This window comes from Oikopleura dioica, chromosome 1 (genome assembly GCF_907165135.1).
Source record: "Oikopleura dioica chromosome 1, OKI2018_I68_1.0, whole genome shotgun sequence".
Classification (NCBI taxonomy): Eukaryota; Metazoa; Chordata; class Appendicularia; order Copelata; family Oikopleuridae; genus Oikopleura; species Oikopleura dioica.
The window spans coordinates 11080091-11106941 of record NC_137291.1 but is presented as its reverse complement, the minus strand read 5'-3'; the positions used below and the strand labels follow the sequence as shown (position 1 = coordinate 11106941).

General features: G+C 41.4%; 5 protein-coding genes and 1 long non-coding RNA gene across 7 annotated transcripts in view; 1 reads left to right on the top strand and 5 right to left on the bottom strand.

The window, feature by feature from the left end:
* Window positions 1-17309, bottom strand: part of LOC145701357 (eukaryotic initiation factor 4A-I-like) — a 68325-nt gene extending 51016 nt beyond the window's left edge. For both annotated transcript variants that reach the window (XM_081778580.1, XM_081778588.1), the window contains exons 1-3: window positions 17117-17309; window positions 16771-17073; window positions 16274-16698 (exon numbers count right to left, since the gene is read on the bottom strand). In XM_081778580.1, coding sequence (XP_081634706.1) covers window positions 16274-16698; window positions 16771-17073; window positions 17117-17294 — 906 coding nt within the window. In that variant the 5' untranslated portion in view covers window positions 17295-17309. The remainder of the gene's footprint in view (window positions 1-16273; window positions 16699-16770; window positions 17074-17116) is intronic.
* LOC145701801 (SCO-spondin-like) lies at window positions 467-5446 on the bottom strand. The gene is made up of 2 exons (XM_081779020.1): window positions 3781-5446; window positions 467-3273 (listed from the first exon to the last, which is right to left on the bottom strand). Exons 1-2 carry the CDS (start codon window positions 5444-5446, stop codon window positions 572-574), a joined length of 4368 nt encoding a protein of 1455 aa, XP_081635146.1. The 3' UTR covers window positions 467-571.
* On the top strand, window positions 5766-6536 carry LOC145707375 (uncharacterized). The gene is made up of 4 exons (XM_081784898.1): window positions 5766-6011; window positions 6058-6117; window positions 6175-6285; window positions 6328-6536. Exons 1-4 carry the CDS (start codon window positions 5786-5788, stop codon window positions 6396-6398), a joined length of 468 nt encoding a protein of 155 aa, XP_081641024.1. The 5' UTR covers window positions 5766-5785; the 3' UTR covers window positions 6399-6536.
* LOC145701383 (uncharacterized) lies at window positions 10798-12501 on the bottom strand. The gene is made up of 5 exons (XM_081778606.1): window positions 12225-12501; window positions 11859-11950; window positions 11522-11700; window positions 11325-11476; window positions 10798-11119 (listed from the first exon to the last, which is right to left on the bottom strand). The coding sequence occupies exons 1-5, from the start codon at window positions 12411-12413 to the stop codon at window positions 10907-10909; spliced, it is 825 nt and encodes a 274-aa protein (XP_081634732.1). The 5' UTR covers window positions 12414-12501; the 3' UTR covers window positions 10798-10906.
* Window positions 13127-16267, bottom strand: LOC145701347 (uncharacterized; the record flags this gene model as incomplete). Its single annotated transcript, XM_081778571.1, has 7 exons — window positions 13127-13515; window positions 13561-13732; window positions 13874-14033; window positions 14078-14194; window positions 14263-14400; window positions 14451-14653; window positions 14697-16267. Coding segments are annotated over 7 exons (2505 nt in total), but the record flags the coding sequence as incomplete, so codon positions are not given.
* A 714-nt stretch (window positions 17310-18023) lies between the features above and the next one.
* Window positions 18024-25638, bottom strand: LOC145695417 (uncharacterized). The gene is made up of 3 exons (XR_014133721.1): window positions 25506-25638; window positions 18750-18859; window positions 18024-18140 (listed from the first exon to the last, which is right to left on the bottom strand). It is a non-coding gene; the product is annotated as an uncharacterized LOC145695417 (long non-coding RNA).
* Window positions 25639-26851: the final 1213 nt, after the last annotated feature.

The window sequence follows — 26851 nt, the reverse complement described above, 5'->3', positions numbered from 1 at the left end:
AATGATTTTGAATATTTTCCATTGAGTCAAGCAAACTCAGTGCATTTTGAAGCTTCAGTCCGTCGACTACTGTCCTTTTATGGTTGAAACTCTCGGCGATCGTTACTGTCTGGGAGGTGAAGACAGTACTGATAAGTTGAACAAGGGAGCCGACGGGAGAAAAAAGGAGCATCATGAAAACCATCGCCGAAAGATGCATTTTCGTACAGAAACTGCGAGAAATGTGGAGGTAGTCGACGAATTTCGGGACTGTGGTCGTGATGAGTAAGAGCCAAGAAATGAACATCGGCAGCGGCTTGATGATGTAGGAAGTAGGCATTGGTGAAGCAGGGTTTTTGAAACGGACGGAGTAGAAGTAGACGAAGAAATTTGAAGGAAGCTTGAAAGTTTTATGAAGCTCATTTAATGACAAAATTTTCTCACCTGGAAAAGAATTAATATTACTAAATAAATCGTCACTTCAAAAGTGAAATGCAAATTGACAAGTTCCGCTGCATATCTCGCTCGGATAACATTACAAATGCAGAAAAATATCAAGAAAACCAAGCCAAAAACAGCGCTTTATTCAGGCTCAATTAACTGTTTCTCTAAATAAGAGAGAGAATAAAACTCGATAAAGATTGAACCTGTTCCTTATGAGTAAACAAGTGCTGAGTGCTTCAGATTTGGTCAAAAATGGCGCTCCAAAAGAGGAGTAGTCGACCCAAACCCAACTTGTCACTGTAGCCTCGAGTAGTAAAATGAGCGGCCCGGACAAGAAAGAGATCACAGATTGACTGTCTGCTTCCGTTCTTCCAGATTCGTTCAAGACTGTGAAATTCGTCGGCCAAGTGCAGAAGGAAATAAAACTCGACGCGCTTATTATTATGATGCCAAATACAGCGGTGAGAAGAATCAAAAATACTCCAGAAGGCGATTTTGCTTCACCAAGAAGCTCGATTTTTACAGACTCTCGATTGAGCGCAAATTCTTCGACAACGTAATCCAAGAAAATTGCCACAAAGTCTTTTGTTATTTCAGGGACAGACTTTGCGTTTGTCGCTGCATCGTCAGATTCAAATATGAAAACACTGTCTATTGAAGTTGCATTTCCAATACTTCTGATTCCAATCGTCTCGGTCGCGAGAAATCTAAAGTCGCTCTGAAAGAAGCTTTCGCTCAAAAGATGCAGTTTCTTGATAATATGTCCAAAGATGGGCGATGATGAAGGCTTGTCGATTGTAATGACAAATTTTTGGTAAAGCAAGGAATCTGAGTTAACCGACTTTGCTGTTGAAAATTTGGAAAGCTGAAGGCATTTTCGATTTCCAATTCGAAGTTGGAACTGAGTCGTTGTGTTTGCTTTGATAGGCAGATCGCTTCCTTTGAATTCGGTACTGTACTGATAGTCGGAAACATTCACCAAATAAATTTCATCGTCAACATGCAGTGGCTCGGAGGTGATGCCTTCTATTCTCAGACGCATTTCAAAGGGAGAATCAAAAATGACGTTATTCAGAGCAGTCACAGCATATGGATTGGCAATAGTATCTACTTCTATATTGAACGGAGCCTTGCCAGCGAGCAGAACAGATACTTCGATTGTTCCGTCAATTGCGCCACACGTGTCGATATCAATCGTTCTACGAGCATTGTCCTCTACAACCAGTTTCTTTCCTAATTGATAAACGGCTGCTGCCATAATTGACGGAGCCGCTTGTTCGCAGTGAGTTCCGTTTCCGTAAAACTCTGGCGCAAGGCACTCGCATTCAAACCCACCGATTTTGTTCGTACAAGTGGAACTGTAGAGTCCGTATTTGACCCTTGTTTCTTCTCCCGTCGCGGCCCAATCTTCCGGGGCGTGGCAATTATGAGTTCCTCTAGAGCACTCATTGATATCAAGACATTTGTTGCCCGTAGAATCAGATTCGAACCCATTTGGACAAATACATTCATAACCTCCCTCTGTATTCTTGCATTTTGCCAGTTCGTCACAGTTATGAAGTTTAAGAGCACACTCGTTGTAGTCGAAACATCTGTATCCATCGCCTTCATAGCCATTGTTACAGTGACATGTCGCCATATCAACATTACAGACAGCGTTGTCGTGGCATTCTAGACAAGGTTGCGGGCGAACGCATTCGTCTAGATCAGTATCGAGTACCCAGCCAGCTCCTTCATTGCACACGCAGACATTTTCCTCGCATTTCTGGCTTGAAAGACATTTTGATTCACAGATTTTTGTCTTTTCAGAAATCCCTGGACATTCATTTGATCCAAAAGGAGCACCAAGGCAAACTCGACTCTTTGATGTCAGAGAAGGGCCACATTCTGATTCGCATTCTGACCATGAGCTCCAAACTGACCATTTAGGACAAGCCTGATCATTACATCGTTCTAAATCAGTTTCTTCGTCGTAAGGGCATCCTACATCACCAATTTTGCCGTTGATGCAGATCCTTTGCCTAGCTCGCTTTCCAGCATCACATGTTGCCGTGCATTTTGACCAGGGCTCCCATTCCGACCAGTATCCGCAATCGTCATGGTGGCAGATCTCTAGCTCTATCAAATCTCCAATACACCCTTCGTCGCCAACAGAGCCGAAGTTGCATTTTCTTGTTCGATTTCTTCCACCAGTAAAAGGACAAGGACCATCAAATTCGCAGCTAGACCAAACAGACCATTGAGCAAAATAGGGGCATTCAGAGGCAAGGCACGGTTCTTTCTCGATAAGAACGTCAGTCATATTTTTCACCTCTGGGCAGACCTTTCCATAGTTTCCAATTCGATCGCAGTAGTTTTTCCTCGTTCGAACATTTCCCTTTCCACATGATGCCGAACAAGGAGTCCAAAGGGACCAACCAGTCATTCTAGCGCAGTAGCCAAGGTCGCATTCTTCAGTTTCATAGCTTCCAGTCGGACAGAGATCACGATCTTGGCAAGTTCGGAATCGCTCTCGATGCCCTTCGTCGCATGTTCGATCACAAGGAGTCCACTGGCCCCATTCTTCCCAAATTATTCTCTGTCTTGTTGGAGCAGCAGTGATTTCTGTAGATAGGGGGTTTTCTTCGTCATCATCGAATGAATAGTCGATCCCCATGTCAGAAAGTGAAGAATCTGCGTCCATGTAGTCACAAAACTCTCGATCTGTGCAAATTCTTGACTCGACCGAAGCTTGTTTTGGGCACTCTCCAGTAAAACAAGAGCGAGTTCTAAAAGACCTAGAAAATGTATCATCACATGGAAGTGTGCACTGACTCCAACTTGTCCACTCATCCCATGTCCATGTTGCCACTGTAGTTTACAACGAAGTTGAAGTTGAAGTCGTTGTTTGAGTTTTTGACTGTGTTGTCGAAGTAGTTGTTGTGGAAGTAGTTGCTTTGGTGGTGGTGCTTGTAAACGTAATGGGGCTAAATTCTGCAGGGCCAAAAGCAAGCATTTGCTTAGGCATCCAACTTACTTCTTCGATATCCGCAAGGCAATCTTCTTCTGGGATAAAACAAGTTTTACTTTCAAGACTATTTCCAATACAATTTTCTTGTATATTTTCAGTCGCATCACAATTTCTCATTCTTGTTGAAACCCCACTTCCGCAAGATGAACTGCAACGCGACCACTCAGTCCAGTTGTTCCAGTAGCTACAAGGGCGATCGGAACATTTTTCCATTTCTATTGCAGCTCGTTTTTGGCAACCTGGCAAGCCGAATTTATTCTTATCCTTGCACATTCTTGTGCGACTTCTAACACCATCGTCGCAACTTGCGGAGCATCTTCCCCAATTACCCCAGCTGAGCCACTCACCCCGGCAAACATTAAGTTGACAACTTTCCTGTTCGAATGATTCTGCGAGAGGACAATCAGTATCACCGATATTTCCATTTGAACAGGGGCGATATCGTGTTCGTTCTCCAAGGTCACAAGTTTTTGAGCACTTTGTCCATTCCATCCAGGTTCCCCAAGAAGGGGCCAGTGATCGAATTCGTTGGCTTTCATCTTCGCTACTGAAAAAGCTCTGAATATTTGACAGATAAGAAGCAAGAGACTGTGTAGTAACTGAAGGGCGTGTGGTTGTATCGATTTCCATGGAAATTTCATATTCCTCATCTCCACTTCCAGAACCTTCTGAGGACCCCTCTTGAATGTTTTCACATCTGCATTCTTCTGTTTCGATCGATGTTGCATTATTTTCCGCCCAAAAATCAGCACAAACAGTGGCATTTGAAGGCTTGATGCAAACGAAAGTATCCATCGGGCACTCAACACAGCCTCGTCTCCTAATTCTAGAGCCAATAAGGAACCGTGAACTGACTTCCGGATCCTCACAGTCAAGATCGCATGGCTGCCAAGAGTTCCAGAGTGACCATTGAGGGCATCCGTGTACTTCGCATTTGCCAGTCTGTTGTTCATCATCGTATGGGCAAGATACTGATCCAACGGCGTCCCCAGTGCAGTTTCTCAACCTTGATTGCAGCCCCGGGCCACACGTTGTTGAGCACTCTCCCCATTCACCCCAGCTTGCCCATTCAGGGGAAAATGATCCACCAGAGCAATAACCGTCAAAACACTCCTCTGTGATATTTCCTGCGCCGGGGCAGGTGACATCTTCGAGCTCATTTTGACATGCGCGTGTTTTTACTCTGACTCCTTTCCCACAAGAATTACTGCATTCTGAGTAGTCCGACCACTCACCCCAATAAATCGGGCAATAATGCGTCGCACAAGAGATTTGCTCTGTTGCTTCCGCTGAATCACAACCGATCTCTCCAATGTTTCCATTTATACATGGTTTTTTCCTTATTCTAGCGCCTGAGCCACATGTTCTGCTACAATCACTCCAATTTTCCCATTCACCGAGGTAAGGGCACTCATCAAGATCACAAGCAATGATCTCCTTTGCACCTTCCGATGGACAATTATCTGCTTCTCCAATTTCCCCATGTCGACAAAATCTCTGTCGAGATTTTGTTGCATCGCCACATGTAGCAGAACACGGGGTATAAGGGCTCCAAAGCGCCCATCTTGAACAAGGTTGAGCGTTGCATCTTTCTGTTTCGTTGAAGTTGACAAGCTTTGCAGGTGGCAAGCAAGGAGGTTCTGGAACAGTTTCGTTTTCCGCCTCGAGATCATCAAGAAACTCGAGCAAATCTAACTCTTCAGCTTCTCGTCTGCCTTTATTCTTTTTCTTTTTATCCTTTTTGGATTTGTCTTTAGGTTTATTTTCGCTAGCTTGTTCTGTGCATTTTAGTGCAGCTCTCATCCTTTCCCCTCCATCACATTGTCTTGTGCACTCAGACCATTCAGTCCACAGTTGGGTCGTTGGAATGATCGGACAAAACTCACGATTACATTCTCCTCTTTGAAAAGTTGAGTTGATATTCTGGGCGAACTTTGGAATGTCTTGATCTTCCTCGTGACAGCCGATCTCGCCAATTTCACCTTGTTTACAGCGTCTTGTCCGAGTCTGCATTCCTTTAAAACCACATGAAGACGAACATGTATCCCATTCTGACCATTTCGACCAAGAAGGACATTTTTGAGTGTTGCAAGGCTTGCTCTCCTCTGGATCTTTCCCACACTCGAATCTTGGGAAGATTTTTTCTTTGATAATGGAAGCATGAACTATATGAAAAATTTTCAAAAATTTCCTATAGCATTATATAAAGACATGATAAATTTAAATTGAGAGGCGTGTGTTGTTGAGTTTGCAAATAACGGTCTTTTTTATGGCCATGAGTAAATATTACGGGTCGTTGCTATTCAGTCAGTCAGAATACTACAAGTTTAAGTCTAAAAGTGAGTTGCGAAAATGAGCTCAGTGTATGACATAAATGAAGTCAATAAAATTTTACGAGATTCAAGAGTACAAATATGGAACACAACAGCCGCTTTATCAGCATCAAGAACAGGGCAACACCCAAGAGACAGGTCGAAATATACACTGGCTGATGCAGAGTTTCATCTTCGAAATGAGATCGCAAATGTTGAAAGTGTTCAACAATTTTTAGATACAGATGTTAGTAATCAATTTCAGGGTAATATTTAAAATTTTCTAAAATATTGTATCGTCTATTTACTTAGATATGGCTGTTGTTGCCGAAGTCATTGCAAATATTTTGAAGAATGAAAAAGCTTATTTAGGACTGTGAGTAACGAAAAGTCTAAAAGATATAAGGACTGATCGTTACTCGGTTTGAGAAACAGAAGCACAAGTTGCGGAATTTATCCCAAGATTTCAGAACTTTATGGGTAGCATGAACTATTTTGCTCCTGCAATCAAAAACGTCACGAAATTGAACATTGAAGAAGGCAACTTGAAAATTTGAGATTTAATGAAGATTGAAAATTAAGGAGAATCGTCAGATATTGTCGGAAGAAATGACTTCTATCTTCCATCGAAAGATGAGAAGTGCCGTTATTGACTGAAAAAAAGATGAAAAGAAATGCATGAGAACTCCATAGCAAAAACATGAAAAAATACGAGATCATTATGATACAAAAAAAGAAGACAAAAAAATAACAAAATAGCAAAAATCAGAATAAAAATATTTATTATTTCATCCTTAAAAATTTATTCTACATTCCATGTATTTATATGAGCATAACAAATTGATTCATGCTGAACTATTCAGTTATGTCTGTCTGTTGTTTTCAATAAAAAACCCTTTCCTGGCGTCTCCTACGAGTTTGACGAGTTTCGAGTAACAATATCTTTCCCGGGTGACAATGCCAGTCCCACAAGTGATGGAACATTCACTCCAAGAGTTCCACTCTCCGAATTCACCCGGAGGATACCTCACAACTCCAAATGATCCCGCTAATATCATGAGTTGAGGCTCTTTTTCTACCTTGCTTGGCAGCTTTGTTTTCTCATCAAATAGAATAAACTCATTTGGTGGTGGAGAAGGCGGGGCTAATTTGTTAAACGGTTTAATATAAGCACCTCCAAGAATCATCAGCTTTCCCTGATAAGGAACCATCGTCATATTTTCCCTTTTCTCAAGAAACAAGTTTCTGTAGGACTGCCAGCTTGTGTCAATACTCAAATTGTCAATTGACAGAAGATGAGTTTCATATTGAAGAGGATCGTCGTCATTACGAGTTTTTGTGACGATAAAGATATTTTCGTTGAAAACACAAACAGCATCATGCGGTGTTGAAGGTTGAAACTGTGGGGGAAGATCCGGTCCAAATGTTATTGTCTTGTTGTTGATATCGTTATGGTGAAAAGTTATGACTTCTACATCACCATAGAGATCGAGGACATCCTTGAGTGGTGAATTTTGTCGCTCTGCTTCCTTGGTTCCGAGGAAAGTGCTAAGTCCGGATAGGAAATTTTGCATTCCAACTTGCCTTCTTTTTCGATTTTCAGTAATTCCACGTGCTCCTAGGGTGTTTTCTTGCTTTTGACCACCAATGAAGAGTAGCTTATCCTTGTAGGAAACAAGAGCGCCGCCATCACGCTCAATTTTCGTTTCAAAAAATGTCTCGAATTCAAGATCTTCATTGAAAACTACGCATGTTTTCCCTTCATGAAGCCCGCAAAAGAAGATTTTGCCCATATGAACTTCGCATGATAAGCTTCTCTTGAGCTCTTTTGTCAGAAAGGGCCAGTCAACCGTCGGAAAGAAGCTTTCAACGCCGACGTAATCAAGATATTCCTGATCGATTGATGAGCCGTCAAAGAAATCAAGAGGATCGAGGATGAGGCCATCAGTCAAAGACGTCCAATTTGATTCACTTCCGTCGTGAATCCAAACTCCACTTTTATGGCCAACTAATAAACGCTCCCCAAAAAGTTTGAAGCACCAGCGCATTTCTGTCCGCTCAAGTTCTTCAAATCTCTCTAGTGGCCAAGGATTGCTGTACTCGTCCGAAAAATCACCGATGAGAGTTCTGAAGTACTTTCCTTCTTCTAGCGTTCGTTTTTGCATGTCTTGAGTTTCGTCGAATCGCTTACCGTAAGATACAAACGTGAGTGTTTGAAAGCCAAGTTCTTGTGTTGGTCTTGGCGCTTCGGTCGTTGAAAGAGTAGCTGAAGTCGTTGTTGTGGTAGTTGTGGTCGTAAGTTTGTCTTCGAGCGCAATCAGGCCCGCGAGAGTTGATTGGAAACCAGCGTTGTAATCAAGTGCCACTTCGTTTGTTATCCAGTTTTTTCTGTCATTGATAAATACATCTGTGACTGTGTCTGCTCCACCAACGAGAGCACCGTAGAGTGTCCAAACAGCTTCTGTATTATTTCCCTCAACGCAGAAGTCTTCAGCACCGTTGCACGATGAGCCCCGATGATGGGGCTCCGATGGATAGACATCGCCGTATCCTATCAAATACGACCCAGTTTTTCCATCAATGACAGGTCCATTCAGAAGATAATATATCTGCCCTTTGACTTCCTGAATTAAACCAAAGTCTTCTTGATCTCTTGCATCCAAAGCGAGCAAAAACATTGCATTCGCATTGTGCCTTGTCGAGCCCCATTTTGAGATCCAAATGTATCCCTTTTCTGTCCTTTCCCGTCTAAAAATCGAGGTCTTGAATTTTTCGAACCTTTCTTTGCTCGGCTCGTTGTCGAATAAATTACTGAAGAGATAATGAATCGCGGGATGTTTAGAGTCCCAGTTGAAGGATTCGCCTTCCCACCAAATTGTGTTGTATTCGATATCCCCGTTGATTGCTCGTTCTTCCCATGAAAACGCCAAGGCCTTCATTTCTTCCGCAATTGATTCGTTGCCTAGAACAACGGCCGCTTTATGGACCCAAAGAGCTGCATAAACATGTTCGTCTGCAATATGCCAGCTTTTGTAGTATTCTTTCAGCTCTGGAATCGCATTGTGCAGATAGCCATGGTTCTCGAAACAGCTTCTAGTCATGATAACCGACCGATTAAATAGCTCTTGAGATAGCTGCTGGTCATCAGCTTGGAAATAGACGGCAGCAGAGGCAAATGTTGCTGCTACTTGGCCAAGCAAATCTGACGCTGGATTTTCTTCATTTGAAGTAAACGAAGGTCGAAAATGATCAATCTTCTCCGGTGGAATCCAGAATGAATGCTCGGTCGTTGGAAGGCCAACCATTCCTACAATACTGAGTTCTTCGTAATTCGCCTTCATCAACCAATCAATGCCCCACCGAATGATTCTATTATTAGCTTCATATTGACCAGCGCTTCTATATCCGATCGGAAATTCTAGCGCACCCCAGATGAGCAGATTAATTGCAAAAGCCATTGGATATGTAAATTTTACCGAATCTCCAGCATCAAAAAATCCTCCCGAAAGATCCAGCTCAAGGTCGCATCCATCTGCAAGTACTGAATCGCCGCGCCAAGGAATTCGACTCCAAGAGGGTTTCTTTCCAGCAATTTGGGCTTCGTAGAAAAGGGTTGAAAGCGAAAGTGCATAGCTGAGGTCGTAGGTTTGGTACTGTTCGCGCTCAAGAATAGTTTGCTGCGGATTTTCGACTACAGAGCCAAGAGTTTTGTTTCGACAAGTTTCTGGTAGAGAATAAGTTGTTGTAGTCGTTGTAGTTGTGGTTGTGGCCGTGATTGAAGAAGATGATGTTGATGTTAATGTTGAAGTCGAAATAAGTGTTGTTGAAGTGAGATTAGCAAAAATATCGTCCAATGAAGTTGTTTCCCTCAGTGTAAAAGCTGTCATCTCAGTTGTCGTGGTTTTGGTTAATAATGTGGAAGTTGATGTAGTAGTAGAAGATTTCGTAGCAATTTGCGCAAAAATTGTTGTTGTGGTCGAAGCTGTAGGCTCTTCAAACCAGTCGATCAGCTGAATTTCTTCTAAGGGATCAGGGGTTGTTGCCAAGAGCTCATCAAGTTCCGCAAGTGGATCTGGCGTCGTCGCTAGAATCTGATCCAACGCATCGAAAAGACCAACAGTTGTTACAAGAAAATCGAGATCAAAAGCTTCAGTTGGCGATTGAGTTGATCCAAGAATATCCCAAAAGTCAGGAGCAGCAGTTGTTTGATATCCCTCACCATCGATGCAGTATTTTTCGTCAGATTGATCAATACAGTCATTTATTCCATCGCAAATTTTCGATCGAGGAACACAACCTTTTATCTTGAAACAAGTAAAATCGTCTCCGTCGCATAAGTGCTTGCATTTTTTCTTGTGCAAAGAAAACTCGTCAAAATTGATCTTCCCATCCTTTGTTCCTTTCGAGATGATCTCAATATTGAGCTCTGGAAAATCAGTTCCCAAAAGAGGTACTCTTACTCTTTCCCATTTATTTGAAGCGGACAAGTTCTCATACCAACCAATTTCTTCAAATCCAAGAAACGGCTCTGTAAATCTAACCCCAGCGGATCCATTTTCAAACCAGCTGCGGTAGAAAAACTCGAAGCAATAATGTGTTTCCGCGACTAATTCAACCTTCGGTAGCTCTAGAACTATTTCTTCATCATCTTCTTCAAACTTTGCTCTAACGAAGTGCTCCAAATCTGAGCCCCAATCTCGTGAAATCGACCATTTCTCTGGTCCAGTCCAATTTTCGCAGAAATCTCCACCGTCAAAGCCACAATAAAAAGAATAAGCAAATTTTATATTTAGTAAAGCTAAGATCTTCATGTCAATAATTCCGCATAATTCAAAACGCAGTGGAATTTAATTTCCATAAGGTGTTATGACGCAAGACAATAACAAAGAGGAAAAGAGGAAAAAACTCGTCGGTGCACCAAAAAGCTCACCCAGAGGGAATGTCTCAGTTGCCGAAATAAAAGCTTTGATTTCACGCTCAGAGCCTTTATGAATCCATTACCGGCGCTAGAATAATTCGGTGAACAAGCTTGAAACGCGTGCAAAATCTGTTTTCTGAGATTTTATTGTACAACTAAGTGATTTATATAAGAAGTGTGCAGATTAAGATTTTTTAACTTACAGATGGGCCACTGAACAAAATTTTTATAAAAACAAGTTTTTCAAAAGTCAAAGGTTTTTCCGACAGCGACTTTTCTTTTCTTCGGTGGAGTGTCTTCAGTTGTATTTTTGTGATCCCAGTTCACGTCGCGGCGCTTTTTGACGATGAGTCCATCGAGGTTGAGGCGAGGGATGGGGATCGGGATAGACTCGAGCTGGTCGAAGTCTTCGTCGTTGACGGAGTTGGAGAGTTGATTCAGACTTCGCTGGATCGCCTGAAAAGAAAATAGTCGTCAGATTTCAAAAGTATGCGGGGTTTTGTATTATTCTTTCTGTATATTTGGTGGGGGTGTAACGAATGGATTTTGTAAGCTGTTGGTAAATCTTACGGTTGAAATTCGCTTTCCCTGTTATAGATATTTATAAATTGCTCGATATTTCTTGGTTATTATGGTCTTTAAATCAACAATGCATGCTTACCTTCGAGACTCTCTGCGTAGACGGCTTTTCCGCTGCAACCAGTTCATTGATCATGATACTCTGTTCCGACGATGCTTCATTGTCGTCGCTGATAATGGTCATCTCTGGCGGAAGCGTCATGATCGACTCGTCAAGTCCCGCGTCTTTCATTGCTGAAAGGATAAGTTTCAGAAAAATGAAATAAAACTGAATTGTACCTGAAGATACAGTGACACAGCTCTCATCAAATAAAGGCGGATTGGGTTTGTGCGGCCTAATGAAGCTCGATTGCTTTCTCAGTCGTTTTTCGGGAAGCGGCGGTGGCTCAACAAACGTCTCTTCGGCCTCATTTTCAGCAGGTAATTGACATACGCACGCTTGGTTTTGATTGTCGTCCCTAAAATTAGTTTTCAGGAATTCTCTTCGGATCTAATTTTATCAGTAAGGATTCCCGATCAACAGATATTTTAAAAAATGTATCATCCTTGCTTTTGACTAAATTTATATTTTTTTCTTGAGAAAATCTAATTTGTGATTCTTTATATTGAAACTTACGTCATTGGAAGTTGTCTTTTCTTCTCGCTCTCATTCAACTTTGCTTCGAGTACGCGTACTTTCTCCACAAGTGTTTCTTTTGCCTTTTGCTCCTTCATTCTCAGGTCAATAAAAGTCACTTCCCCGTCTCCCGGCGAAATCGCTCTCTTTATTATCTCTATCATGAAACACACAACTACTAATCAGTATATGCAACTAATTATGTAACCAGTCAATGAAGTTCGAAGGTAACCATCTTTCACGGTTAAAGACTTTTACCCTTCAAAATATTTGGGGGCTATTAATTAATTAACCTTTAGCTTTAAAGTTTAAACAATTTTCTCTGAGAATGACCCTGTTTTTTCATCGAAAAATATTGACCTGTGCCTGTTCGAATTTCTTTTTCCACTGTTTCAATTCTTCGACGAGTCCCCTGTTCTCCCTTGTGAGAGCTTTAAACCGCGCCGAGTCTACCGTCTTCGTGCAATATTCATTTTCCAAGTTGTTCTCTAAGTTCTCGAGCATATTTCGAATATTCTCAACGTCGCGGCACGCTGAAATGAGCGGAACTTCCATACAGACTTTTCTTTTACGAAAAAAAATAAAGCTATTGAAAAGGCGGGTGATTTTGGGGCTTTGTCGGAATGCAGCTTTTTTTCGGATCTGGGTCGAGCGAAGATTTTGCACAGATGGACGGGCCGCGCCAACCGAACCAATTTGAAGTGCGCGCGAGATGCAACTGAAAGAGGGCGGAAGAGAGATCGAAGGTATCCGGCCGAGTAAGTGCTGATTCAGGGAAACTAACAGGAAGAATGCGCCCTTTGAGAGTTCGGCGGGAGCTCAAAATGCGCATTCATGTCTCTTTTTCTATTTTTGGATGAAAATGGTAAATTTTGTTATGACAAGAAAATATAATCGAAAAATAAGAATCCACTTGATTTGATATTTATGAAATTTTGGATTCTCTTATTATGTAGGCAAAATATCTGTTTACTACGAAAAAATCTTGATTCTGGTTTTCAAATAGAAGTAACCAAAAATCAAAAATGGGATTTTTTCCATAAAATCGTTGATAACTTTCTATCTGCAGATTATATTTACATCTTTCGGCGTCAAAAATCAGGCCTCAAGCTCTCCCATGAAATCGACCGCTTCATTCAAGTGTGTATCCGCTAAACAACTCACCCTCCTGCCGCGTTAACCTGCTTTTTGTTGGATAAGCCAACAGCTAATTTGAAATATAACAGTTGAAAATTTGCAAATATTTATTTATATATTTACTCCGTCAGTATCAAGTAAATGAAACATGTAGTTTTTGGAAGTGGATATGTCTGTACAGAGGTTTTGCTGAACTTTGAAGATAGGGTGGTTTGGACTGGTTTACTGTAGCTGGTACTGTAGCTCTGAAGTCGTCTAGAAGCGATAGGCGCCGATCCATATGTTACAGCGCGTCACAAATGTTAGCTTTTTCCAGGGCGAGAAATGAAAAATCAATTATGAAGTAAATAAACTCATGGAATATGAGGATTTTTATTCATTGGTAAATGTGAACCCCTTCCTTTCGATGTTGAAGTTGTGCGATTGTTTCAATATCCACCACATAATATCCCGGCCCCTGTATCACTTTCTTCGCCATCAGTATTGCCACAGAATGACTGCCTGTATCCTCCACTTTGAGCTTTAAAAATAGATGATGATCAAGTTTTAAATTGTTGTTGCATACTCCAAAAAGGGATTTGTCGCCATAAGAGATCTTGAAGTTGACGGACACTAATGAGCGTGTATCGATCGTGAGCTTGAAAGCCTGCCCGTGGAAGTCGGATTTGAACGAGAAGTAATTCATGGAGATTTCGCGGTGCTCGCAAGTTCGAGGGTTTTTGCATTCTTTTTCGCATCTATGTTTGTAAGTAAGATTAATTTTTTGGCAGAAGCTGCTCTCAATCACTCGTAAGTTTTTCCTTGATATATTACATCGGTAGGTAATAAATCAGAATTTACTAACATTTGATTCAAAAATCAAAATTATGGTTTCTTACGTGTAGGGGGATGTTCTCTTGTTGCTTTGCCCTCTTTTGTTTCTTTTCAATCTATATCCAGGGTCGCAAGTTTTGTTGATACATTTGAAGCCTCCATCGATGTTGTGGCACATTTGGTCAGGCTGACAGTCGTGCTTTCCAGTTTTGCACTCATCTATGTCTTCAAAGAAATGATCAGAAAGCCGAATTTTGAGAATGCTTTACCTATGCATCTGTTTCCGTGGACATCATATCCAGTCGGGCAGGAGCATGTGTAACCAGGGATTGTGTTCTCGCAATTGTACTGGCACGGATTACTTCGTCGTTCGCACTCATTTATGTCTGCAAATATTTTTAAAATTCGATGAAGGGACACATAAAAAGATAAGCAAGTTATATCTTGAATATACCTTGACATGTATGGCGCTGGAATCCGAACGTTCGTTCTTGGAATCCGTGATTACAGTGACAACTGTAGCTTCCCATTCTATTTACGCAAACCCCATTTTCCCCGCATTCATGTGTATTTTCTCGACATTCATTGATATCTAAACGATCAATGAATCCTTGGCAAAAAAGAGCGTCAAAGATTTCAAACCTCGGCAAGTCCTTCCGACGAATTCCATTCCAGGGGCGCAGTCGGGAACGCAAGAGTATGAACCGATGTTGTTGACACATTTTTCATGAATTTTGCATGGAGAGATTTGATCTTCGCACTCGTTGATGTCGACGCACTGATTGCTACTCGGGTTTAGTTGGAAACCAGACTTACAGAGTCGTTGATGAATATCACAGTGATAACTAAGAAATGTTTTTTTTTCACTTATTGAAAAGAAATATTTACCTTCCAATAGTGTTTATACATTTGAACCCATTGCATTTGTCCCTCAAGCATTCATCAACATCGACACAGAGGTTTCCACTTTCATCAGGAGCAAATCCGGGCAAGCATACACAAGACTTTGAGCCAGGCAGATTTTGACATCGCGCATTTGACGGGCAAATATGTCCCTCGGCACACTCATCAACGTCGACGCAGTTTCCAGTTCCGTCGTTTCTGAAGCCATCGGCGCAAGCTTGCTGTCCTCTGCATCTAAAATCTCCATAAGTGTTTATGCATTCTTCGTCCTCTCCGCAATCGTGCATTCCGTCGGCGCACTCGTCAATGTCTTCACAACGGCCATTGTTGTATCTGAGTCTGTTTCCACATTGAAGCTGGCATTCATAGCTGCCTGGAGTGTTAACACAGTTTTCATGTTCCATCTCACATAATCTAAACGGGTCCGGGTCATCGCACTCATCTATGTCTTCACAATAACCGAGCTCATTCATTTTCCATCCGAGATGGCAGTGACAAGTCGCATCTCCGACAGGATTCGGCCTGCAATAAGATCCATCTCCGAGACAATCAAGGTCATTGCAAGTCTTATATCCTATTGTCGTTGTCGTCGGCGCTTTGGTGGTAATTTCGGAAGGATGAATGCATCGTTTGATTCCGTTTTCGATGACTTGGTGGTATCCGTCGTCGCAGACGCAGGCAAAAGAGGTGACTTGGGAGACGCAGTGCTGGTTGGCAAAATTTCGACAGTAGTTGTGCCCCACGAACTCACAATAATCACGCTTTGTTGTTGTGGTCGTTGTTGTTGTCGTTGTGGTGGTTGTTGTCGTACTTGTAGTTGTTGTTGGCTTAGGAGGTATGTACAAATAAGTCGCACGAGTATCAGCACCAGAGCAGCAGTGATAGAAACTTGAGCGGCAAGGTTCAGGCAGGAAGAGCTCTGCGGAGCAGTGACCGACTTCATCTCTCATCTTCATGCCCAACTGGCAGCATTCACAACAATTTGACCTCTCGTCATTCTCAGTACCCGAATAATGACAGCTTCTTTCCATCGAATAATCATGTACGCCGTAATAACACTCCATCGCTGCCGTAGTTCTTTCGCAACAAATAGAACTTGTCGAGGAGCAAATAGAAGTCCCCAGGTGCTGCGAATATTTTCCTAATTGATCTTCACATTTATGCTGAGACGCAGCCCACAGCCTTCCGGAGTCACAACATGAGTCGATGTCCGATTCCGCGTAATTTGCGGCGACTAACGGCGGCCTGACAATGGCTTTGGCGTTGCCTTCAAGTTTGACTAATTTCTGGAACATGTAGGACATGAAATCTTCGGGTTTAGAGGGTAGTGTTGTGGTTGTTGTGGTCGTCGTTGTGGTTGTCGTAGTTGTTGTCGTGGTGGTGGTTGTTGTTTTGGTTGTTGTTGTAGTAGACGTTGTGGTTGTTGTCGAGGTAGTCGTTGTGGTAGTCGTTGTTGAGGTTGTTGTTGATCTCTTTGTCGTGGTTCTTCTTGTAGTGGTTGTTCTCCTCGTCGTTCTGACTTTTGTAGTAGGGGAACTCACAGTCGCTTTTGTAATCTTCACCTTTCTGGTGGTTTCTTCTGTTGTATAAATGCCCTCTGTATAATTTGGAACATCATCATAATCTGGTTCAGTCTCCATCTCTTCTGTAGGTGCTGCAATTGGTGGCATAACAGGCTTGAAAGTTGGCTGAAAACCTTGTCCATCAGTAGGGTCATTTGTTTGGTCGCTATTAGAACCACTTGATCCATACGCATCATAAACGGGCCAATTTGAAGGAGGATATTGTCCTGGTGGTCTTTGAGGACCCCTCCATTGAGGATTTTGAGCTTGGGGGCCCCAAACTGGACCTTGTTGTGCTGGAACTTGAGCCTGTCCACCCCAATTGTTAGGTTGACCTCTTTGGGGAAAAGCCCATCCTTGTGCTGAGTTACCATAATCAGCCCACGAATTGGCCGCACTTCTTCCATCATTATTACTTTTGATCGCTAGAAAGTTTTATTTGAAACGATAATCGCTTTATTCTCACATCTATGAGCCCATTATAAAGTGATAATCACCTGCTGAGTCTTCAGTTTCGTTGGTTTTGACAAGAGGCAGCACGAACTTGTTTCCGGTAGATTGATCAACATTGCCTCCGCCACTGCCGATCGGGCCACCTTGCGGTATTGCTGGGACCTGACGTGGAGGAATGCCATAAGAACCGTACGCAGAATCATAGTTCCCGTAATAGTCGCCGTAGTAATCGTAAGTCGGTCCGTAGAACGAGATGTTGATACTGGAAGAGTTGTTTGGCAGTGTTGGACCCATTGGCGGCGACGCACCGTAAGCCGGAGGTGAGATGGAAGCAGTGCTCTTTTCAGCTAGAAAGGACGTTTTTCGATGTAAAACAGGACGAAGTATTACCAAGAGATACGAGATTGGCAATCGCTTCTGGACTCATCATTTGGCAAACAAGAGGCCCCGGCGTGGCACAGCTACAATACACAGAGGGACCGGAACCTTTCACTGTGCCGGATGGGGAGTAGCCTCTGCCAACCGGAACTATTCCACTTGGAAAGCCATTTCTCTGGCAGTCGATCATTTGATACCCTTGACCGAGATTGAAATATGTAGAACAAAGCAGTCTTGGGACTATTTTAGATAGACTCTCTAGCATGTTGGCTATATCAACCCCTTCCCTGAGTCACATTCGCAGAACATGCTTTGTCTTTTAATTTGTCCTAGAAAAGCTGTTTAGGAAAGTTTAAATGATGGATGAAAGCACCATAATAATATGAAGGAGCCATGTTATTATATGAGGATGGAGCGTTGCGGAATGATGAGGTACCTTGACCCCTTGAGAAGGGACTACCATAGGCGGGAGGGGCTAGACGGCCAGCGAAGCCGCCAAGTTGACGAGGTAACCGGCTGCGACCGCGGCCACGACCACGCGTCGAGCGATAACCAAGTCTGGAGACACGGTCAAATAAATGGATTTACACGAGTACTCTTTCTTTTGTGCTTAGAGAACCATTTTATTTGGAACTGCTGAAGCTCTCCATTATCATTTCCAACTTCTTTGAAGCCTAAAGCTTTTTCTATAATTTTTTCATTTGACCGAATCCTATTAGACATCCTCCTCGAGTTGGGTCTCGCTTCTTTCTTGAACAAATTAACTTTTTGACTTTTCGGAATCGGCTCATCGCTCTCCGAAACCGAGCCATCTTTATATAACGGCAGGATGTACTTAGCGCTGCTCGGGAGGTTCCATATTTTAATCAAAAAAATAAACTCGGGACAATTTTTCCCACCTCGCACGAAATAATTTGCTGAGGGAATTTATTTTTCCGATATCATTTTTTTCAAAATTAGATTTTACGTTTCGATAGAACCGCGCCTAATCTCGTTTGAACTTGGGATACTCGGAGCACTGCGAGGGCGATAGAATCTGAAGGAAATTTGATTATTGGATTTGACACGTCTAAAATGTGTTCTGGCAATTTTCAGGAAGAATGACTGAAATTGTTAAAAAAATAAAATAAGAGGCGACTGAAATTGTCTCAAATAATTATTATTACAGTGGAGTGATTGAACTATTTTGATGTCCGAAGAAAATCGGGGATTTTTAAGGCTCTCCTTCAATAAACAATCTTAGGAAGCCCTATTTATTTGACTGCTGCGTCTCAAGAATTATGTCAGTCAAGCATTAGATTTCCCAACTTTTGAAAATTTGAATTTTCCATCTGCCAAAGCTGTTGCATGAAAAAATAAAAGAAGGGGTGGGATAAATCAGGGCTCGTCCGGTTCGACTGTCAGGACTTCTCCGTCACGGTGGCCGCTTCTGACAGGTGCATCCGTTAGTTTTATTTTAGCCCTTCCCTTAAGTTTTTAAAGCTTGCTATTTTGGTTCTATTCAAAAAATGAGTATAAAGTTATTCTTTTGAATTGACACCTAGGAAGTCGATTTGAAAGGCGAACTTCCGAATTATTCAAAATTTACTCTGTTGATATCGCCTTCTTTTAGTCTAAGGACCTCTCTAAGGATAGAAATCTGTACCTGTTTCTATGTCTTTTGATAGGAGTTCGCCTTTTCCAGCGCACTTTGGATCGATCTTCGGCAAATGTCAGGCACAATGTCAGGAGCAGGAGAAAAGTCGAAATTTGCATCTAAAGGAAACATTTTATTATTCCAGCTTTCGCCGACAGCTGAGATTCAACACTTTGAAATGTCCACACCGGGGCGTCTTAAATGTTAAAGAATTCAAGCGCGGAAATAAATAAACTTTGTCGAGATTTTTCACGGAATTGAATACCAGAAGCTCTCCTAAGATTCAACTTTTGGGCCCATAATAAAGATCTTTATTTAAAAAATGATTTTGATAGCTTTTGAAGCGAAATATGCATACAGAAATTCTATCTGCCCCTCGTTAGGTTGCGCAAGGTCACAACTACAACTGTCCCCCTCGTCTCTTATCACCGGATATTCGACCACGATTATTAGGTGTAATGGTAGAAAAATGAACCCCATGATCGCCTTTTTAAAACTTCAATTATGATGCAGATTTAGAATCGCTAGGTCGTGGCGATCATTTTGATACCAAGATCATCGGAATCGGACTAGATTTTCGACCGAGAATGACCATCTGAAGTCCCAAAATGAGCGCTAGAAATTTTCGAGCGCCCGGAAAGGGATGAATACTCCATCCAGTCATTTAACCCATAGTCTCACTTTGTAGAGCAGGTTTTATTCTCCCAGAATCACTTCACAGAAATTGTGAACAGGGATTCTAGTAAGGACCAGCGCCGAAAGAGGCCCCCCAAAAACGTGCAAAATCGAGGCGAAATCGTTAGTGCGAGTTCTCGGAAACCAAATTTGGCATTGATTTTCCCCCATTTTTTCGGCTTCTTTCGGCGCTCGTCCGTACAAGAGTCCCTATTCACAACTTCTGTGAAGTGATTCTGGGAGAATAAAACCTGCTCTACAAAGTGAGACTATGTGTTAAATGACTGGATGGAGTATTCATCCCTTTCCGGGCGCTCGAAAATTTCTAGCGCTCATTTTGGGACTTCCGATGCTCATTCTCGGTCGAAAATTTAGTCCGATTCCGATGATCTTGGTATCAAAATGATCGCCACGACCTAGCGATTCTAAATCTGCATCATAATTGAAGTTTTAAAAAGGCGATCATGTGGTCCATTTTTCTACCATTGCACCTAACGATTATCCATCATCGTGCCGCGGCCGTGGCCAAGATCAAGCTTATAAAAATACGCACGCGCCCATGCGACACAACGTTGTTTCTGTTTTTGCTTATGCCAAAAAAACATGTTGGAACTTGAAGCGCAATTTTGGGACATTTTTCGAACTTTTGAAGAATTTCTTAAACCGGGAGAAAATTTCATTTTTGCGAAATTGAGTAATCAAAAAAATTTCAAATCATCAAAGGGCGGAAAAAACGGGCCAATAAAAGAAATATTGCGGGTAGATTATCTACAATCGACATCCCGCATTTTTGCTTTTTTGATTACGTTACTGGGTATTCTAGTACTTTGCTTGGATTTGAAGGAATGACCACGTAAAGATAAAACCGCAGAAGCAAGCGATTTTAAGGTGGAAGACATCGTAAAGCCCGATTTTCAATGATTCCTTAGACTACATGCGGGAACCTGTGCAGAAACTAGTAATTTTGGCAAAGCTTTTTCAGGAACCTGACTCAGGTTTCTGCACAGGTTGCAGAGCAAAGCCCTAAGTCTTGCGAAGCCCCTTGCTTACGAAAATGAGTCAAAAAGTTGTTCGAAACAGACCACAGCTGAAAGAAAAGAACCAAACGAAAAGCGCTTAATTATGATTGACGAGGGATCAAGGAGGAAGTCAACGTAATTTTTGTTTTCTCATCGTCTAGTATTATCTAAGATAATTGATGAATCGCCGTTGCGTAACTGCCGAGTCGTCTGCAGGGGTTTTTCACCGCTCGTTGCATTGCTTGCGCGACTTTAAAATACTGTAGACCACCTCCATTGTGGGGATTTGAAAATGATAAGCTCCCGCAGTGCTCGTGCCCTTCGTCTGATAGCTATTTCGAGGATACCCTTAACTCTAGAGTCTTAAAAGGCCGCAAAGATCATTGACCATTACCTCACTATCGCGAGATACGCGATCTATGCAGTCACTTCGGTACTTATTGCGATACACAGACAGAAAAATTTCTCGAATGGAAAATAATTGAAAATATCCAGAAAAGCGGATAAAACCAAATTTGTCAAATCCTTTTCATTTTTTCTCTGATCCGTTTTTGATCCACCGAGTATTCTGATTTCTTATCTTGAGACAGAATATATTCTAATCAGCTTTACTTGTCTGTCGAGAATCCCTCCCTTTCTTTCTTACCATTTTCATCCTTGAAAAATACAAGTGCTAATTGAAATTGAAATTGAAATTTTTTGATTTTTTGCTTCGGCAAAGTATTTTTAGCTTATTCGAAAAATTTACAAAAAAGGCGACTTAGGTCACGAATATTATCCAATTATGGCATCTCACGTTGACCTCATGTCCGTTTTGTATATTTTCACTGCCACAGCTCGCGTTTTTCTTTGAAAATAAAGATGAGACGATACTGTCAAAATCTACTGGCTACAGTAGGTAATTAGCAAGCTTCAAGTTTGCGAGAAATTTTATGATGCTTCCGCCTTCTTCACACCTCGTCAGAAGCTGCTCTTGAGAAAATAAAAGATGTCATTTTCTTGACATGAGCAGGGCGAATTATGTCGCGCCCGGAAAATGGCAATGTTAGTCTGCCGATTAGGGGATCAATATTGAGCTTTTTCTAGCGCTCGCTTTATACCAATCTAGCCGTCTTCGCTTCCACCGAAACGGTGAACAAACTTGTTGCGAAAGAAGCATAAGATTTCCGGATTCGAAAGACTGAAAAATGAAAATTATGAGTTTTCAGTAGTTAGAGCAACAAGATTGAAACCAGCTCGCTTGTGTTGTTTTCCACAACCTTTGTTTCTTTGATTTTTACATTCTGGGGCGGCATCTCTTGTCGCCATATTTATTAAGACATATTTTAGAACATTCAAAGAAAATAATTTCTGCGTTCATCTCGCATAAAACAATCTCATAATAATGACGTCATTCTGATCATAATTTTAATTCCATAGCGTCTTTTCTAAAATGAACTTTTTTCCTCCAAAGTTCTCGATTTTTTAAAGAAGAAAAATCGAAAGTTTGTTTAGGGACTCTTGTTGAACAAGTTGCGCAAAGTTTAAAATGTAAAATAAAGCGGGAAAAAAGGGAAAACAAAGCTGCGCCGAACTACCGGACATGCTCAAGGTCACATGATATCAGCTCAAAAAAGGGCAGCAGTTGTGGGTAAATAAAGCGATAAGGGCCTTCAAAGCCTTTTATCAGTATTAAATATTGGGATTTTTTTAATAGATTTAAATTGGTCAACTTCCATTACTATTTGGCTGATAAAAACGATTCCCAGGGCCGAAAAAAAGGGATGATCAAAAACAAAGGCATGTGAAAATTTCTTCCCAGAAAGGGGTTTTTATGATTTTGGACGAGGCGTCAATATTGTTTGATCAAGTGCCTTAAAATTGTAGCGTTCAAGTGCGCAACTTGTCGCGAGCTCTCTCTTTTTTACGAGGAGGAGCATCTTCAAAAAAATTTTGAAAAACACTAAGATTCGGCATTAACAAAAGGCTCTGAAGACGAGCCAAGTTTGTAAATATGGGAACCGAGGGTCCCCAAACAGCGATTTTCCTGGATCAGAAAAAATTATTTTCTGACGTTAAAAATTGGACCAGATCATTTCATTCTTCCTTGCCAAGAGATTTTTCTATGTAATTATTTTGCTATAACAGACTTATGTCGATCAGCATTGTCTTGATCTTTTAATAATTTTGCCAATAAAATTAGTAAATCAAAACTAGAAATTACTCAGTGAAAAACGAAGTTTCTGGTTTTTCTGAAAAATATAATGAACATTTGAAAATCAACCTGCTCATTTTGGCTAAAATAGGCAGAGAAAAAAAGAGCGGAAATTAAAAAAATGAAAAGCCGGTCAATTGCGAATTGAGCCGCTCCCTTCCGGCACCTCGGCGACCCCTCTCTCAAGTGCTCGCCCAGAAATGTCCTTTTCCAAAAATATTCCTGACAGCTAAATGAACACTAAGAATGCTACCCAGTCCCTGTCAAAAACCAGCTACACTTCAAGGATTTAATTATCACCCAGTTTACTGGATTCCCGCTTTCTAGTGCCAAATGCGAATGAATTAAGGGTGTGGCACTTGAAGATGAACTCTTTGCAGTTCGAAAATTTCTTGATAGTGACGATTCCGGAACCGTCTTTGTCGGATGGGTGTATTTTGAAGGGCGGGCTTGTTTCCTAGGACTGCTCAAATACGCCCTTGCACTTCCGGAGTACCCCTTGAAAGCCAAAATTGTCGGAAATGGGCATTGACCCGATTTGGAGCTGCACTTGAATGACAATTTTGAAAGGATCCCTTCTCTTTTTTCCCCTTTAACATCAAGTACACCAAAAAATTGAAAAAATCTGTCGACGTAATTTAAAAAAACATATTTATTAATACTGATGATATCCTTTTGAATTTATGGTCTTTAATTTCTAAGAACGTAAGAGTGAAGCTACTGTAGACAGGGGACAAGCCCCTGCTCTAGAAAAGTGTCAGATACTCCAAAATGCAGCTAGAATCGGAGTCATTTCTATTCTGCACATTTCGGATTGCAAATTTCAAGGATCACTCGAAAATGGGATGTCGGGCGCGTAGGGTCTGCCAGACCCGGGGTCTGCAAAAACAGACCCGGGGTCTGCAAATGCAGACCCGGAGTCTGCATTTACGAACAAAATTTTGGCTCCTTTGGCCCGTTTTGATTGAGTGGTCGTCATTTGCCCAAGTCGTCATCTGCCCAAGTCGTCATCTGCCCAGGTCGTCATCTGCCCAACTTGGGCAAATGACGATCTTGGGTGAAAGACGATCTGTAATTGAATTTCAATTTAAAAAAAGCTTTTCTGTGTTTCACAGGAACGGACTCATCACTGTCCATGTCCGGAAGTCCGGTCGATATATTTCAGAGTATTATACTCTTCCATACTTGGAGCTAGCTTCCGGAGGAGATTAATAACTTTTCTCTAGTTTTCAAAAGTTATTACTCAAGTTCGAATGTATACCGAGACTCGGCTGCCGATTCACTCGGCCCGAGTACCATCGGTTCCACTGGGACTGTTCCACTTCGACATTTTAATTCAATCAATTCAAATTAAATTTCATTCAAAGTTCAGACTAAACACAAAACCGACTTTAGCACCTTTTTCCGGCCCTAAGCGTTAGCAATGCGTATACGCGCAGCTTATTTAAAATAGGCTATTGTTGGCGAAAACTCATTACACCTTGCTTTTCGAAACGGTGCTAATGTCCCAGATTCTAGCAGATGAAATTGTATTCTCAACAAAAACTGTCGAATTTGAACTGATAAGAGGCCAACTTCCTGCGAGAAGTCTTCTTGCAAGTAGTCAGTTAAACTTGTATCTAGCTGCATTTTTCTTAAATTTTGAATTCAATTGCATCGACGCGCTTTTTTTAAGGTTGGGGTATTTAAATCTCCCACTTACTTCTTTTTAGCCCCGGAACACCATAAAATAGGTGGTGGTCTAAACTTTGAAGTTCTTACGTGCGATAAGAACTTCGTGTGGCCTAAACTTTGATCGTTCCCATGTGCGATTCTTTGAGAAAGTGGCCTAAACTTTGATTCTTCCTATGTGTGAAAGTGGTCTAAACTTTGAATTTCCCCTGAGGCGCTCTGACTAGTTTTATGTGTGTCATCACCTTGAATGAAAAACGTAAACCATATTGGTCTGCATAAAGCGTAGTGGCCTTAGCGGGCGGTGCTCTAGTCACCGATGGCAGAACCGCCTCCGGGGAAATTCAAAGTTTAGGCCACTTTCTCAAAGAATCACACGTGGGAACGATCAAAGTTTAGGCCATCAGAAGTTCTTATCGCACATAAGAACTTCAAAGTTTAGACCACCACCTATTTTATATATTTAGAATCGGTAGGAAAAATCTAGAAACTTGACCGTAACCGATTCTCAAAAATCACTTCCGGTAGCGATTCTAGAGCCGGAAATTGATGAAATTTGGGAGAAATGCTAGAGTCTGACCTATCAAATTAATGCTCAGAAGATTTTGAATCATCTTATAATCAATATATCACAAGAAAAAGTCCCAAACGTGGTCAAATCGACCGGTAAAATTAAGAGTCCGTTCCTGTGAAACACAGAAAAGCTTTTTTTAAATTGAAATTCAATTACAGATCGTCATTCACCCAGATCGTCATTTGCCCAAGTTGGGCAGATGACGATCTTGGGCAGATGACGACTTGGGCAGATGACGACTTGGGCAAATGACGACCACTCGTTTTGATTCAGAAATGTTAAAAGATGAAGTTTTCTCTTAGATCAGGCGCGGAGCGCACCGAAGCGCCTGTTTAATGTAAAATTCTGATACATTTTTTTCATGTGCAGACCCGCGGTCTGCATTTTGCAGACCCGGGGTCTGCATGCAGACCCTACGCGCCCTACATCCCGAAAATGTGCTACTCAATAGTTATTTCTGCTAGTTGTCATTTCTATGGGTTTAAAATATTATTCAATTAGTTAGTTGTTAATTTGCGGTTGTCATACATTTATCTGCGGATTTCAATCGATCTTATCAATGGTAAAAGCGACCAAAATCTATTCATACTTTTTCTTATATATTTTATTATGGTTCGCTTTATAATTCTTACCTTTGTCAGTTTCATAGTTAGTTTTTCTAGGGTCGTCAGCAGTTGTTGAATTGTCTCTAAAAAGTGTCTTCCTCTTCTTTTATAACTTCTTTATTTCTATTCCATATTTTCAATACGGTAATGGTTCCTTTCAGGAAAGCTCCAAAGCCTCTAACAGATTCTCCGGTTTGACCTCCCACCGGGCTCTCTCGCGCCCTCTTCGGCCGTGACCTGCGCAACGCCACCTTTGATAAATAATTTTTGTCGAATTTCCTAAATATTGAAATTTCAATTTTCAAGTGTGGACGAAATATAAATTACCAAACTTGACCCCGAATTAAATATTTGAAAATCTAAAATATGAAAATCGCTGTTTCAAAAATAAATCATTTGGGTGCTAATGAGCCGTCACTTTTTGTGTTATCGGAGGATAATACCGGGCAGATTTAGGGCACTGTGATTTACATATCAAAGAGTTGTCACTTTTCAGCACACGCTCATCAGCCCTTGGATCTGCCGGAAGTCTATTTGTTAAATTCATTAAGGCTCTCCCTACGATATCTTCTCAAAGAAGAGCATCCATCGGTTGACGTACAGGACTATTCTAGTAGTACGACAAGGTATAACATCGAGTAATAAAGGCTTCATTGAAAAACTTGATCTTCTGCTCTTTTACTATTGACCTCAGAATCTGATAGATCAGCTGGTGGTAAACTGACTTGATCAAAGAAGAACTTAGTTCCGGGCTCAATTCAACGTCTTTCTTCGTGAATTTGATGAAAATGAATGAATGACTTTCAACATGACTCTTCATTTGTGGTGTTTTATTTTGTCCTTTTTTTAGGAAAATTTTTCGTTAAGCAACAAAATTACGAGGCGCCATGAGAAAAAGTCAAGTCGGAGGTTTAAAAATCTCAACGGTCCAAAATGCAAATTTATTTCGGAAAGACAAATCACTTGTAAAAAAGGCGTCGCCACGACGTGCTGAAGGTGAACGACGTGCATTTTTGCAGGGGTTGATGATTTTAGCGAAGACGCGAAAACAAGGGCTGGTGTTTTTTCTACTCGTGAAAAACGAGTGCGAATGTTATGAACGAGGAGCTGGAACGGCTTGGGAAATTAGTCATCCCTTCCAGCCTTCTTTTTTCAATAAGAACTAACGTAGTGACACCCTTATCTAGCCAAGAAAAGAGAATATTCAACCGACATCTCTTTTCGCTGTCCACCCCCTTAAAATTTTCTTTTTTTATTCTTTCCTTTTTAGATCAAAGAGAACAGGTCCTTTTTTCATTGAACTTGATTCCGTCGATCTATCAAATTTCCCTGGGTGGCCTTGTCATCCGTAACAATGGCCCAAAAATTATGTT

Bases quoted from the DNA above. Each gene is read 5' to 3' on its own strand.
- LOC145707375 (XM_081784898.1), top strand. From the start codon at position 5,786: ATGAGCTCAGTGTATGACATAAATGAAGTCAATAAAATTTTACGAGAT. The intron at 6,118-6,174 runs GACTGTGAGTAA...ACTCGGTTTGAG, and splicing joins GAATGAAAAAGCTTATTTAG to AAACAGAAGCACAAGTTGCG. The intron at 6,286-6,327 runs GCAACTTGAAAA...TTGAAAATTAAG, and splicing joins GAAATTGAACATTGAAGAAG to GAGAATCGTCAGATATTGTC.
- LOC145701383 (XM_081778606.1), bottom strand. From the start codon at position 12,413: ATGGAAGTTCCGCTCATTTCAGCGTGCCGCGACGTTGAGAATATTCGA. The intron at 11,477-11,521 runs GTACAATTCAGT...TTATCCTTTCAG, and splicing joins CTGTGTCACTGTATCTTCAG to CAATGAAAGACGCGGGACTT. The intron at 11,120-11,324 runs GTAAGCATGCAT...TTTTCTTTTCAG, and splicing joins CTACGCAGAGAGTCTCGAAG to GCGATCCAGCGAAGTCTGAA.
- LOC145701801 (XM_081779020.1), bottom strand. From the start codon at position 5,446: ATGCAGACTCGGACAAGACGCTGTAAACAAGGTGAAATTGGCGAGATC. The intron at 3,274-3,780 runs GTGAGTGGCTCA...TGTAAACTACAG, and splicing joins TCAACTTAATGTTTGCCGGG to TGGCAACATGGACATGGGAT.